General features: G+C 42.5%; 1 protein-coding gene across 7 annotated transcripts in view; it reads right to left on the bottom strand.

Annotated features, from left to right (window-relative positions):
• The window catches only part of RYR3 (ryanodine receptor 3), a 556286-nt gene that overhangs the window by 62867 nt on the left and 477092 nt on the right, over positions 1–16327 (bottom strand). For all 7 annotated transcript variants that reach the window (XM_037742376.1, XM_037742379.1, XM_037742378.1 and 4 more), the window contains 3 exons: positions 15039–15279; positions 3868–3955; positions 2782–2874 (listed from right to left, as the gene is read on the bottom strand). In XM_037742376.1, the coding sequence (XP_037598304.1) occupies positions 2782–2874; positions 3868–3955; positions 15039–15279 (422 nt within the window). The remainder of the gene's footprint in view (positions 1–2781; positions 2875–3867; positions 3956–15038; positions 15280–16327) is intronic.

The following is a 16327-nucleotide window of genomic DNA, read 5'->3' as shown; positions in this document are numbered from 1 at the left end:
ACAGAGAGAGCATCTCAGTGCAGGGAGGCAAAGGCAATAGTCAGCCAACCAAAAATGAAGAATCCCCCAATCCCTAACCCCTCCATATATAGTTCCACAGCCAAAAAATACCAGAAATGGCTATGAGTTACTGCTTTTCAGAGGCATGGTATCTCTTTTTCTGAAATAATGCACTACATTTATCAAACATTATTCTATCCTAGAGATATTGTTGAAACTGACTTTAAACCAGAACATCTTAGTACGTTGGGAGAAGTCAGGCAGTGAGCTCAGCCTCATTCTGCAGACTGCTAAATTGGGACCCAGAGGAGCTGTAAGGTTTAGCTCTAGCCGACAGCTGGGCCAGGGGAAAGACTTATCTTCCTTTCACATTCTGGTCTATTTATTGCTACACTGTGTCTCAAAGCAGGCAATGGCAACAGGATGAATACTTGTGACCCCGAGGACAATGGCAAATATCATTCAACATTTAGGGAGTGTCCTCTCATCCATTTGTTACTTTGTAATTTTGACCCTATCCCATGTGGCTTAGAAATAACTGGCAAATGACAACAATGGAAACGAAACAAGACTTTGCTTCTACAGACTAACCAGACCAGCACCGAAGAGGCCCAAATTCTGAACATGACCATCCTTTGTCAAGAAACAAACACTCCCTTTTACTCATTTAGTGATGTGAATGAACAAAATGTCCTGTTAGTTTGTCAGTAGGTGGGTTTTGAAATGCCATTTTCTGTAACCTCATCTCTTTCCGAATGTAAACCCAAGGACCTTTAGCATGCATTCATTACCAGAGGATTGAGATGTCTTTGCCATTTCTGCTCATCCAGGATCCAGATCCTGATATCAGAGTCATTTTCATTGCTTTGTGACCATTCCCTGACAATCCCAATGGATGCTCGCTGGTTCAGTCCTGAGCCATTGAATCTACCTCAATTTGAAGATAGGGCCAGGTAGGGTGGTTCACTCCTGTAATCCCAGCACTTTGGAAGGCCAAAGCAGGTGGATCACTTGAGGTCAGGAGTTCGAGACCAACCTGGCCAACATGGCAAAACCCCATCCCTACTCAAAATACAAAAATTAGTTGGGCATGGTGGTATGTGCCTGTAGTCCCAGCTATTCAGGAGGCTGAGGCAGGAGAATCTCATGAACCTGGGAGGCGAAGGTTGCAGTGAGCTGAGATCACACCACTGCACTCCAGCCAGGGCGACAGAGTGAGACTGCTTCTCAAAAATAAAATAATAATTAAAAAAAAAGAAGATAGTATGGAATCTGTCTGGGATTTACTGACTTTCTGTAGGTAGATGGGTCAAAGAAGAGGCTGGGATAGCTGTAAGAAGACCTGCAGCGGCAACTTAAGATAAGCTAGCTGTCCCAGAGAGGCAGATGTGAGAAAACCCTACCTTGTCTACATCATGTGACGGTCAATGTGTTTACCAAAAGGAAAATTTAAAATGAATTTTAGAAAATCAAATAAAATCATCTAAAGCACAAAAGAATCCTTTTGCAGCAAAGATTACTCATGAACGTGATCGCTCTACTTTGCATGTATGTAATTTTGTCTAAATTTATTAAGCAGTACATACTAAAAGTGTATACTTAGAGTATATTATAAACTTTAACAGTTTCTATATGTTGGAAGAAATGTGTCAACGTAAATAAAAGGGACAGAAAGCTCAGAATGATTGCAGCTGACCACAGCCAGCTATGCGTCGTAGAGCTCCAGGTGCTAAAGTTTTCATTTTCGGTGTTATACCAGCCCCTATCTGTAGCTTATATATGAGACCTCCATCCCAAATCGTTATTTGGAAAGATGCCCAAGGGCTTTGTTACAATCCCATGACACTCATCTTTCCAGAACTGACTTTTACTTCGGAAGGGTCCCCATGCACCCTCCACCTTGATGTTCCTCCAAGGCTGCACTGTACCAGCAGTGAGAGAGACACACATCTCAGGTATTACATGTCACTTGCACTGGACATATACAATCAACCCTCATTGAGGCACATTTCTCAGGGGTGCAGAGTCAAGGGTAAGCCATAACAGCTGGTAACAAAACATCTCATTTAAGTAGGTTTTGCTTTTGTATGTACACCTGAAGAAATATGTCTGAGAAGTCTCTTAAATCAAAATAATGAAGCCTCAGTGTGCAGAGATGACTCAAGAGGAGCTGGGAGTCTTGTGGCCATTGTATTCCTGCTATGCTCCTCTCTTTAGGTTACTCTTTCTGGATGTCTGGAATGCCCTCTTTCAAACATTTCCTACAGGAAATGGACAAATATTTGGCTCTCTGAGTGCAACTGTCATGAAAAATAAACAGAAGGCATTAAGAGACCAACATAGCTGGAATAAAACAGGTATTGAATATTACAGACAGGAGGCAGACAAGCATGATGTGAGAGTACATGCTGTCAGAATCTATAAAGCAAGATAATTTTTTCCTAGCCATCAAAAGGTGGCTCTAGACATGTGAATTTCTGTATCCTCACTACAAGGAAGTCGTTGTATTTTAAGACCACTAACAGCAGCTTTTGTTTTGGAGACCTCTCAAATGCCTTAGGCAAGTCTTGAAACTTAAACTTTTTGACATACAAGCAGCTATTTATTATTTGAGAGCAGTTTCTTCTGGCTCGCTCTCAAAGAAACAGCAGCAGGGACTGTTGGTTATGTAGTTTGACCTAAATGCAGTACAGTGTTAATCCCCAGAAGACAGGAAATAGATCCAAGTCATGGCTGAGGTCAAGGTTGAAGAGTTTTGGGAATTGATTTCTAAGGACTTACTTTCGACATCTTGCTTTTGCTGTCTCCGGTTAAAAATGCCAAATTATTAATTTCATTCTGAATCACAAAATTTTGCTCTTCCCTCTTGAAGTTCTAAGTGGGAAAGAATTGAAAAAGCAAACATTACAAGAAAGTTCTGGAAACCAAAAAGATTCTAAGCTCCCCAGGTAACTGAATAGACTCCGCCTCTCAGCCAAGGTGATTCCAAAAACCGAAAAACAAATTCGTGCCATGATGAGAAGAGGGGGTCAGGCATGTCTCATTATACCCTCTCCTTGTTAGAGTTTAGGCATATATGACCAGCATTAACATTAAAACAGAGATCTTAAGAGCGACCAGATAGACTCTTGTCAGCAATAAGACACCAAATTCCAACCTGCCTCTAGTATCGCATCACATGATTGAGAGCAGGCCTTGAAGGAAGTAAAAATATTTTACCCCAAAATATATTTATTTGACATATTTTAAAACGGCCCTGGAAAGCTGTCTCTCCTGTGGGGGAAATTCACCTTCTGTAGAGAATCCTCTTCCCTTTCCAGGTCTTTTTCTGATGTTGAAGAGATTAAATGAGAGCCTAGCACCTTTTAAATGTCTGAATATGAAACACTTGCCACCTGTTGTCTCTATGGGTGGCCACGTACGAGGCTTCATCTACATAATAAGAATGTTGGTTTCTACAATCCCTTGTCTTACACACTGTTTCTATTGATTCTAGGTTTTTAGGTAACTCTGACAACCGTCAATCAGAAAATCTTTGAATCCACTTATGATCTGGACGCCCACTACCTATCCCTGCAGGATGTCCTGCCTTTCCAGGCTAAACCAAGGTACACTTTACATGTATTGATTTATGCCTCTGTCAGTAACTTCTGTCCCACTGAAGTATATAAGGTCAAGCTGTAACCCAACCACCTTGGGCACATGTTCTCAGGACCTCCTGAGGCAGTGTCATGGGTCATGGTCCCCACGCTGGCTGAGAATAAATTTCTTTAAGTATTTTATAGAGTTCAACTTTTCTCGTCAACAGTTTTCCAAGGTCTGCAGCTTTCACACTATTCTAAACCCAGAGCCCAAATGTGTTCTTACATGAGATTTACACCACAGGATGAAGACTTCTGCCACCATGCGGAAGAGCTGGTCAGAATCAGCATCAGGGCTTTTGAGCCAGTTAGATCTGTGCCAAAAAGTAAATGAATAGGCATTTGAAATTCAGTAGGGATTAAAATATTCACACCCTAAAAATTATACCAACATTGGCAACACACACAAATCCAGATCAAACTGCATTCTCATATGCAAGCAATAATCAGAGACTAAATAGCAATATATTCCTTAAACATTTAGATGGAGGTACATAATTGCGGTAGATTTTTTTGAAGGATCTACAATAATTATTTGCATTTGCCAAAGGAGTCAAGAATTATCTTAGCAAGCTGATGTCAGAGATCAACATTTCAAAATGGTCAAAAGTATGTTGTGTTTTTTTTTCTCTAAACTAATTAGTTGATTTAGGGTAAGCTTTAAGTTTTGGAACATGCTTCCTTTAATATGTAAGGCTAGCAAAAGTAGGCAAGTCTTGGTCACTGTGACAACTAACGTTGTCCTTGACACTTGTCATTGTCAAACCTCTGACATTCTGAGCACTCTAAACAGTTCATGTCCCACCCTTTTCCTTTAAAACCAGTTTTATGAATGAAATTTTTAAGATATGTTTTTCACTATGATTTGAAGTGTATAAACAGAGATCAATTATCCTCTATGCCCTCTAAAAATGGTTTGAAGATTCTCAATAAATAAACATTACTCATAAAAAAAATTAGACTGGTTAAGAAATTCTGCAGTAGCAGCAAGAAGGCTAAACTGAAGTTTCAGGAACTCAGTCATTTCTACAAGCTTTCTTAAAGTATCTTACATACTCGATTTAAATTATATTTCAAAGGGTTGGGTGAGTTGCCATGTTCAAATATCTACATAGAGTAACTTAAAAAAAAACCCCACTGTTCTCTGCTCAACACTTCTGATATAAAATATGTGGCATTTTTCCTCACATTAAGCAATTCTTCAACTCTTCAGACACTGACTGGATACCCTACAATTCAAATATGACCCTAACTACGTGGAGTTCGGGCAGACCCCACAGGTGAAGGGCTCAGACCCACAAGCCTGCCCTTCACTTCAGATGCTGGTCTCAAGTCCCAGGTTGTGACCTGTACTTCTGACCAATCGGCTATAACCAACCCCTTCATTAGGTTCAATAATTTGCTAGAGCAGCTCACAGAACTCAGGAAAATACTTGATTTACCATTAGCAGTTTATTATAAAGGATACAACGAAGGAATAGCTAAATGAAAGAGATGCATAGGGCAAGGATGCATGGAGCTTCCACGCCTCCTCCAGGCACCGCACCTTCCCAGTACCTTTGTGTGTTCAGTGACACGGACACCTCTGAACTCCACAGCTTGGAATTTTTTGCGGTGGCTCTATTGTATAGGCATGATTGGTGAAACCACTGGCCACTGGTTATTAAACTCAATATCCAGTCCTTCTCCTTTTTCCAGAGGTCAGGGGAGGGTAAATGGTGGTGAGGCTCAAAGTTCCAACTCTCTAGTTGCAGAGCTGGTGTATCTGGCAATCAGTCCCCATTCTTCAAGAGTCACCTCATTAGAATAAACTCAGGTATGGTCGAAAGGGGCTTATTATGAATAACCAAAGATGTTCCTTTCACCCCTTTCCCTCAAGAAATTCCATAGGTTTTAGGAGCTCTGTATAGGAAGCAGGGATGAAGCCCAAATACATATTTATTATATAACAATATCACAGTGCCATAAGTTAAACTATTGTCTTTCTTAAGGTAAAAAAAATTGCGTCTCAAAAATGGTTTGAAAAACCTAATGCCTCTTGCCCCAGGTAGGGTAACAGCTACCAAAAGCCAGTTCCCTAAGGCCTAGGACATCAAACTGAATTGCTGTGGGCAGCCTGTACCTCCTACCCATTCATGAGGAGCACCACACTAATATATGTAAAGACTCATGAGGTCAAGATCACTTTGGGGTCCTTCTTTTATCTCCTGAATTCCTTACTGCTCTTGGTTCACAGTCTCAGGTACATCCTTACCTAATCTTGTTTTCAGATTCAAGCAGCGTCTCCTTTATACAGCTGACATTACTGGTTGTCTACCCAATACTCATTCTCCTCTTCCTCCATAGTAATAAACCCCATTTTGTCCAGGGTGGCACTGTGCCCTGCTAAAGATCACATTACTCAGCTTCCTTGGAGCTATAGCTATGTAACTAAGTTCTGATCAATAAGATGAATGTAGAAGTTGTTGGATGGGCCTCCTGGAAATAAATCTCTAAGAATGGATCAGATAGCTGAAGGTGCCTTTTTGTCTTTCTCCTGTTGATTTCCTACTTCCTGTCTGGAATGAAAATATGATGGCTGGAACTCTGATTGGCATATTACATCATAAAGTAACTTCAAAGATGGAAGGCAATGTTAAAGATATAAGGACAAAGGAATGAGGGCAGGTGTGGTGGCTCACGCCTGTAATCCCAGCGCTTTGGGAGGCTAAGGTAGGTGGGTCACTTGTGGTCAGGAGTTTGAGACCAGCCTGGCCAATGTGGTGAAACCCCATCTCTACTAAGAAAATAGAAAAATTAGCCGGGCATGCTGGTGGGTACCTGTAATCCCAGGTACTTGGGAGGCTGAGGCAGGAGAATTGCTTGAGCCCAGGAGGCAGAGGTTGCAGTGAGCACCGAGATTGCACCAGTGCCCTCCAGCTTGGGCCGCAGAGCAAGAGTCTGTCTCAATCAATCAATCAATCAATCAACAATCAATAAAATGGAATGAGCCTTTCTAACAAGGAACAACAATACTGGCCCTAACTATCTTTGGATTTCTTTTCTGTGTGAGATTAAATTTCTCATTTGTTTAAGCCACTATAGCCAATTTTTCATTACTAGCAGCCAAATGCAATTCAAACTTGAGGCTTTAGGTTGGCAGTTTCCGATTTCTTTCCTATTGATTTTTCAGGGTAAAATATAAAATTTTATCAGAACTACCAGCTGTTCATTACTTAGTGTTTTGGTTTAAATGAGCTTGATGGCTTTTCAAGATGCCTTCAGTGGGTAAAGGCGAGGGTCATATCCTACCTAGCCAAGGGAAAACACAGCCACTGGGACCATGAGTAGCAAGAACATCAGGAACAAAATCTTGGGTAACATTTCCTGGTGGGAGAAAGAAGAGGATTTTCATTTTGTCTCCTTCGTGTGGGAAGGCAGCTTCAGCAGAACACATTTTGCTCTGACCACTCCTCTTCTAAGAGGCAGATATTTACTCTTTATCTCTAGTGAGGTTCTTTCTTCAAGCTCAGAGGGATGAGTGCAAAAAAAAATCCCATTAAAGGTTTTCTCTAGGTATACAAGTCAAAGAAGGTATTTGTGGGAGAAGGGAAGATCCTGACCTAGCTTTTTGTGTTCGCTTATACCCTCTCTGCCCCCAGTTAATGCAACCAGGTGTCTCTCCTGCTGGCTCCCAGTCTCCCATGGGATTCACCATCTCTGTCAATGCTACTCACTAGACTCTCTTGTAGATAACCTAGCTGATCTGTGAGTCTCTTTTATCATCTGCACTGCTTGCTGCCAAAAGGCAGCTGGAAAACTCAAGGCTGTAAGAAGAGAAGAAGGTTGGGTTTAGAGGTAACCATCAGAGATTCTGCCACATGCAGGAGATGGCACATGACTCGAATAAGGTACACTGTCCTCATTAAGTAATTTCTCGTCCCTCAGCTCCATCCAACCCTTCCGAGTCTCCGATGTCTATTATTCTATATGTCCATGTGTACACATTATTTAGCTCTCACTAAGTGAGAACGTGTGGTATCTGACTTTGTTTCTGAGTTGTCTCATTTCAGAAAATGGCCTCCAATCCATCCATGTTCTTTTTAATCACTAAATAGTACTCCATTGTGTGTGCATATGCATATCCCACTTTTTTCAAATGCAGGCATCCACTGACGCATGCTTGGGTTGATGTCAAATCTTTGCTATTGTGAATAGTGCCGCAATAAACATATGAGTGCAAATATCTTTTGATATAATGATTTTTTTTCCTTTGGGTAGATACCTAGTAATGAGATTGCTGGATTGAATAGTTCTATTTTTAGTTCTTCGAGAAATTTCCATACTGTTTTCCAGAGAGGTTGTACTGGTTGATGGTGACACTAAAAGTCTACACTTCGCCACTAAGCAATGTATCCACGTAACAAAACTGTACTTGTACCCCTTAAATTTGTAACAACCAAAAGAGCAGCAGCAACCCAAGTGGATGAAATAACTGAGCATAGTCACAGAGAAAACATGAAGCATAAGAACAGAATCCTTGGTGGTGGCAGGAGTAAGGAGACTCACACTTCTATTTTCAAAAAGACAAGGCTGGGTGCCGCGACTCACTCCTCAAATCCCAGCACTTTGGTCGCTGGGAGGACAGATCACCTGAGGCCAGGAGTTCAAGACTAGCCTGACCAACACGGCAAAACCCCGTCTCTACTAATAAATGCAAAATTAGCTGGGCATAGTGGTGCATGCCTGTAATCCCAGCTACTCGGAAGGCTGAGGCAGGAGAATCACTTGAACCCGTGAGGCGGAGGTTGTGGTGAGCAGAGATTGTGCCACTGCACTCCAGCCTGGGTGACAAAAGCAAGACTCCTTCTCAAAAAGAAAAAAAGACAAATGATCAGGTTTTGAAAGAAAATAAAGCCATGCTCCTGAATTCACAGTCAGTATGTCTACTTCAGAGGTGAGAGCTCTTTTTTAAGCTTCGCTCCAAAGCCTCCCCTGGAAGACCCAGCCTGCGGCAGTCACTGTGTGGGATTTACTCTAATTCCCTTCGGTAGTTTCAGAGATAGGTTTCCACCAAAAATATCACTATTTAAGTTCAATGCGAAGTTCTAAATGTTTCTGGCTCCTAGGAAAGATGCTAAGAAGCCACTGCCTCTTAGAGAGAGAGAGTTATTGAATCTGTCTTGAGTTTTACCTCCTGACATGAGGAAATGAAGCACTTCTGTGCCCCCTGCCGAGCACACCACCCCTGGTTCTTGCTCATTCTGGGTCAGCTGCAGGTTGCACACTGACCAAATGAAGCCGCCCTTCAGAAGAATATTTCGGACACCAGAGAAACTTTACACACTGCTGTGGCAGGGCAGAAAAGAGCACAAAGGTTTAATATGATGAGAAAAAGCAGGGACGAGGAAAGCCAAGATAGCTCTGTTCAATATTTAAAGAGCTGCCACAAGAGGAATAAGAGGAATTTTGTGTGGTTCTGAAGAGTAAAATTAGAGCTGATAGGTAGGAGTTATCCTACGAGCTCAAATGGTTTGAACTATCTGAAACTAGAATGGGACTGCAAGCATGGCAGTGCTGTCCCTGTCGTCTGTGGTCCGCCACTTTTCCCAATAACCAGAGGCAGAAAGTCCCGAAAGGAAAAAGGAAGGGGAATTTCTCCATCCACTGGGAGGTAAGATGAGGTGACCTCTAACATCCCTGCCAAGGTCACGATTCCGTAATTCAAAGCAAACTGATTTTCTGGATGAAGAGAGGACCTGAAGAAAGTAAAGGCACTCACAGTGGAAGGCTGTATTTCTTAGCACGGCTCATATGACCGTGATACTCAGGGAAGAACAGATTGAAAAGTGGGGATGAATGAATTAATAATGATCTCAAAGACTCTCTGACATTGCCATTTTTAGCAACTGTCAAGCACTGCATAAGTAGAACATACTCTGTCTTGAGTCTTGATCGTCAATAGTGACAAATGCAATTAAAGAGCTATTCCAGGAGCAAATTTACTCTACTTTTATTTTTCACTTCAAACTCTGGCAATTTCCTTCTCTATACTGCTAACATTATGATGATATAGGAAACTATTCAAATGATGACCCTCAAATAAGCAGGGTTTTGTGTGGAAAATGAGTACAACAAGTACAATTTTCCATAGAAAGGTAAGGAAAGATTTTATATATATGTATAAACACACACACACACAAACACACACACACACACAGAGTGTGTGTGTAAGGTGTTGTATGTAAAATGTTTCTGCTGGAATGCTAAATATAAGTAATCTTAATTAGGTTATTTTAAATAGTAAGTACAATTTGCCTTATAAAATAAATGCTAAAAGGAGTATATCCAGGTCCATTTTTTGCCCGTGGCAGAACGGATTATCACTCAAAAAGTTACCAATGCTCCCCCAATACTCCTGCATTCCTTCATTATTTATAATGGGGACCTTATTACACATTTTCAAATTTGCACTTTAGGGCTTGAAACTTTAGAAGGGTGTGGTATAATAAAAATATATATTAGTCTTTGCCTCTGTTTCCTGACACAGAGCTACTAAAACTTGTGGAATTTCCTGAGTAACAGGGGTTTTTGTTATATACAACAAGTGCCTTTGACCATACGTGGATTTATGCTAATGAAGTGACCCTTGAGCGGGGAAGGGCTAGGTAGCTTCAAGGTGGCAGTGGCTACCAGAAACACCAAGCACATGACTAGAGGGCTGGAACTTTCAGCCTCACTCCCTACCTCTGGGGAGAGAGGAGGTGCTGAAGATTGAGTTCAATCTCAATCACCAATGACCAATGATTTATCAATGAAACTTACATAAAAACTTGTACATTGAGATAAAGGGAGACTACAGGTTGACAAACACATTGATGGGCTGGGAGGGTGGGTGCCAGGGTGGACACAGAGGTTCTGCACTCCCCTACACCCATGCATTCCTCTACACGTGAGTCTCTTCCATTTCAATGTTCCTGAGTTATATCTCTTCTAGTAAGCCTGATGTTAAAGTGCTTTCCCGAGTTCTATAAGCTATTCCAGTGAATCGTCAAATCTGAGTGAATGATCAAACCAGGTCATGAGAATCATGGAATTTGCAGTTCACTGGGCAGAAGTATGAGTAGCCTGGGTAACTCATTTGTGGCTGGTGTCTGAGGCAGGAACAGTCTTGGAGAACTGAGCCCTTGGATCTGTAGGATCTGCATTAACTCGGTGTAGTTACTGTCAGAATTATGCTGGATTGTTGGATACCCAACTCATGTTGGAGAACTGGAGAATGGACTTGGACAACTGACACATATTTGGTTACAGGGAAAAAACAAGAACCAACAAATAGCGTAAGGGCTTAGTCATGCCCGAAGATACAATGAAAACATGTGTTCACCCTATCAATAGCTTTATGATTTTACAGACTTCTATTCCCACACGCCTTCATATTTCTCATGTAATTGTCATTTAATTATTTATTTTGACTCAGCTAAAGTTTGTGCACCAAATGAACACTGGGGAAAAAGTGAATTACATTGAAAATTTTTCTTGTGACATGAATTAATTTGCCTAATAATGACATTAGAGACTTTCAACCTTTGAAGTTCTGTAGAACAGGAGTGACAATGGTGAGCTGGGATATGCAGCCTGTCCGGCACAGCATATGGCCACCACCCCAGGGGACTGACTGATGGGAGAGAAGGGAAGGTGCACAGGGTCAGTGTGAAGGGCTGAAGGCAAAGGTTACAGAAGGAATGAGGATTCTGGGTGACCCTCCTGAGGGACTCAGGTTGGGGGAGAGGTCTTCAGAGAAGGGGCAGCAGGTTTGGTAAATTCATTATACTGTGTTCTTTTCCACCTCTCCTCTCTAAATGGTGCTCAAATGTCAGAACAGAGACACGCACCATGAAGTGTCTCCGAAAGTCTCCAGTTTTGAATTTCATCTCATACCAGGGCGTCCACTAATCCTAGTCATTTCCCTTCCTTTGTCCAAGCTTTTCGCACATATCTCACTGATATTCTTCTCAACATGTCACCAGTCTTCATTCTCAGTGACCTCAATGTATGTGTTTATGATCTTCCCAGCTCCATGGCCTTCCAGGCTGTTGATTTCTTCTCCAAGGGTCTTGCCCTCTACCTGCCTCAATGTACAATCCCATGGTCATTACTAATAGCTGCAACCTCCCCTAACCCCACAGTCTTAAATCCATGTATTTCCCTTCTCTGACCACTACCCTCCTCCTATCTAGTATCCACCCTCCAACAATCCTTTGATCCTTTGTCTGCTCGTGGACATTAGGCTTTCTGTGTTCTCACCATCCCCCTCATCATCCACCTTAAATTATAAAGATTTATAATTACCCTCTTACATATCCCTTAACTGCTTAACCTGTTTTTGTTATACTCACTTTGCAACACCTCACCTCTCGTTAAATGCAACTTATTTCCTATTCTTGGTTGATATCGACAGCTGAATTTGGCTGGAGAGAAAGCTAACCTGCTGATGGGTCTTACTGTAAATTCATGACCACAGATCTCTTAATGCTCTTTGGTAATCACCCTGCATTTTCCTGGTCCATTTCCTCTTCCACTCTTCCTAGCAAGCACCTCAACCCTTCTCTTTACTTTTCAAACCTCTATGCATCTTTTCCCAACTTCATTCCCAACCGATGATCTTGCTTCCTGCTTCACTGAGAAAATAAAAGCAATCAGAAAAGGACCCCCAAAGACCTATATGACCTATCTGACCTACCTACCTACCTACCTATCTATCTTACTTACCTACCTCTCTCTCTCTCTCTCTCTCTGAATGTAGGTGTGGGTGTGTATAGGTGTGTGTGTATACATATATATATATACACACATAGATACATATATATATATATACATATATATACACGTTTGTGTGTGTATATATGTACACAAACCAGCATCAGCACCCACAGTCTCTGCCCTCCTGCCTATTACTGTGCATGAACTTCCTAAGGCTGACCTTTTGCCTGCTCAAGGGCACTACTTTAGAAATTGTCTCTCTTACATGATCATAGACCCCATCTCTATTATATCCTTCCCATTAGTGAAGAAACAACCTGACAAGTTTCCTATCTTAAAACTCCTCTCTTGACCACACTTCTGCCTCTAGCTAGTGTCCCATTTCTCTGTTCTCCTTTGGAGTAAAACTTGAACAAGTTGCCTGTATTGCTGGATCCAAGTCCTTTTCTCTCATTCTCTTTCAACTCATTCCAAAGAGGCTTTTTATCTTCAATACTTCACAGACACTGCTCTTGTTAAGGCCACCAATAACTAATGAGCTGCTTAATCTAATGCCCAGTCTCAGTTCTCATCTGATTTACCAGCAGCATTTGAAACAGTCGGTCATTCTTTCCTTCTGGAGACTCTTTGTGAAGTTGGCACACAGGATACAACATTCTGTTGGCTTTGCTACTGTCCCATTGGTTTCTACCTCTCTGTCTCTTTTGCTGCTCCTCTTCTTTGGCCTCACCTCTGAGTACTGAGGAACTCTCCTGTCTCCTCCTCAATCCTTTACTTATCGCATCAAGTCTCACAGTCCTCTAAAACTCATATGTCTACACCAGATCTGTCCCCTGAACTCTATCTCATATGCAACTGCCCACTCAACATTTTCACCTTTCTGTTGAATAGGCAACGAAATTCAACATGTCTGAAAGTGATTTCCTCATCTTCCCCTCCACACATGCACCCCAACCCTGGCCAAATCTGACATATCCACAATCTTCCTCATTGCTGAAAACTCCATTCTTCCATGTATGCAGCCAAAATGCTTCGAATCATTTTGACTCTTGTCTTTTCTCTCATTCCCAATTTGGAAGTTCCAAGGGATCGACCATCAAAACAGACCCAGAATCTGATAACTTTTGTCAGTCTTCACCGCTACCATCCTGGCCTCAGCCACCATCAACATAAAAATAAAAATAAATAAATAAAAAGGGCTGGGTGCGGTGGCTCACACCTATAATCCCAGCACTTTGCGAGGCAGAGGCTGGCAGATTACCTGAACTCAGGAGTTTGAAACCACCCTGGGCAACATGGTAAAATGCCATCTCTACTAAAATACCCCAAAATTAGGCAGGCATGATGGTGCGTGCCTGTAATCCCAGCTACTCAGGAGGCTGAGGTAGGAGAATCGCCTGAGCCCAGGAGGTGGAGGTGACAATAAGCCAAGATTGTGCCACTGCACTCAAACTTGCGCAACAGAGCGAGACTCGATCTCAAAATCAATCAATCAATCAATCAATCAATCCTGGTAAAATGCATATAACATAAAATTTGCTATCAGTGATGTTTAGTACATTCACAATGTTGTGAAACTACGATTATTATCCAGTTTCAGGACATTTTCATCAGCTTAAAAGGAAACCCCAGTCCCATAAAGCAGTCCCTCCCCGTCACTCTCCCACCCGACACTGCCAATTCACTTTCAGTTTCTCTGGACCATATTCCACTGTTGCCTCGATCATGGAGAGCCTCCCACTGGTCTTTTTCCTGCCCTACTGCCTCCACCCCTTGCTACGGTGCTCCAAGAGCGAATCAGATCACATTACAGACTCCCCCCAAATCTCCAGGGGCTTCTTACCTCACTCAGAGTAAAAGTCAGAGTCCTCACAGTGGCCTCCCAGGCCTGGACTCTCGGCCACATGTTGCCTCTCTGACATCCTCTACTGCTCTTCCCACCCCTCCCTCTGCTTCAGCTACACTGGCCTCCTTTTGGTCCCTTGAACATCCCAAACACACTTCTTCCTCAGGGCTTGCACCAGACGTTCCCTCTTCCTGCAACTCCCTCGACCCAGATCTTTCTGGTTCCAAACTTTACTCACTTCAGGTCTTTACTCAAATGTTGGTTTCTCAGTATCACCCTGTCTAAAAACACAACTCCACCCCACCCTGACCCTCCTAATTGCCCCCACTCCATTCTACATAATTTATTTATATGAGCTGTTTATTGTTTATGCTCCCTTCCTAGCCTCCGAAGGAAATCTCCCTAGGCCAGAGAGCTTGTCTATTCTGTTCATTGCTATCACTTAAAGCCTAGAACAGTGCTTCATACACAGTCAGGCAGTACTGGTTGAAGGAATATGTGAGTGAACAGCAGAGGGGCAGAAGTGGGTCACTGTTACTTTTATTTGACCAACTTCCTCTGACCTGTGGTAGCCTGTAAGGATGGAGGGGATGGCCATGTCACAGACCATACAGAATCACGGCTCCAGGAAAGCACTACCCAGAGCTCCTACAGCAGGAACTCTTGGTGTTGGGAAGGAGGAATGGTGGAGGCACACATCACATCCTTTATCTTACCGATAATAACCCAACACCATCTTTCCATTATTATTCTGTTGCCTACGCCAGCCCACCAAGGGGCAGACAGGCTCCTAGAGGTCTCCTCCGTACCTGTTGTTGTCCACGTAGCGGATCAGCATGGGGTAGAAGGCATAGAGGTCTCTGCAGAGGACCGCGAACTCATCCAGGATGAGGAGCTCTGCCTCCTGGGTGTCCCCTTTGCCGTCAGCTTTCAGCTGCTCCTCCTCCTGCACGGTCTTGACGGCCTTTTTCTTCAGCTTCTCCAGAGTTGGGATGAAGTGGCTTCTCAGCAGGTCGGGCCTGGCTTTGCTGATGATGGGCTGTGCATACACTGCATTTACAAACAAAGGGCCTCCCCATCATTTCACGTATTATGGCAATGGATGAAAATGAAAGACATGACTGAAAGATGAGGTTATGGAATCCAATTAACTCAGGATGGTACCTGCCCCTGTTCCCTTCCTCAATAGTCTCCTTGATATTCCCCTCTTATAGCACCACCTCGGAGGATGGGGGACCGAGGCCACTATGGGAGAAGGTCCATATTCCTGCTCTGCTCTTCCAGGCCGTGGGGAGCCCCTGCCTCCCCTGAACTCTTCACGCATGCATGGCCTATGCCACACCCTTAGCTCTTCACGACAGACTATTTTGTATTATTTTATAGTCCATTCTTTTTGCGTTTGGCTCACTAGCAGATTGTAAACTTCCTGAAGGAAGCCTTTTATTCATAAGAACAAGTATTATGCGGAGCTAAGAGCAGGCACTCAATACATGCTTTCTGGTTATTTTTCGGAACAATCTGTTAAAAGCACATTAACCCTACTGCCATTCTCAGCCCTCAACACTTGAAACCTGCCAACCTATCGCCTGGAGACTTCTCTGGGCTCTGAGGGAGGGATATCAAATACAAATGAATAAAAAGAGGCTGGGGTGATCACTAGAAGTTGAAAAGCAGAAACAAGCAATCAGAGAAAGAGCAATATGCCATTTCATGGGTCTTTTTTTTTTTTTTAAAGATCAGAGTAATTCTAAGGAAAAAATGAGTGAGAGTTGTGAACCACTGACAATGTACTTTCACAGGTATATTTCAAGGTATCTTTAGCTTAAGGCATTTCAGTTGGAAACAGCTTGCCTTCCAGCCATTTTCTTCTAAATCTCACTTTATATTTTACTTTTATAAAAATGATACTTTTAGAAAGAGAAGGTTAATGGCACTCTCTGACGAGATGCATGAACCAAGAAGTTCAGACTTCTTAGCCTTACTTAATGAGCAGCTCTGCTTTGGATATGTAATCAGAATGGCTAAACTTTATGTGGGTGATTTGGGCTTACTACTTAAAATTGACTTTGTGGCCAGGTGCAGTGGCTCACACCTGTAA

The sequence above is a fragment of the Cebus imitator genome, unplaced genomic scaffold (assembly GCF_001604975.1).
Source record: "Cebus imitator isolate Cc_AM_T3 unplaced genomic scaffold, Cebus_imitator-1.0 Scaffold119, whole genome shotgun sequence".
In the NCBI taxonomy this organism is placed as follows: domain Eukaryota; kingdom Metazoa; phylum Chordata; class Mammalia; order Primates; family Cebidae; genus Cebus; species Cebus imitator.
The sequence above is the reverse complement of the archived record's forward strand: the minus strand, read 5'-3'. Positions and strand labels throughout refer to the sequence as shown.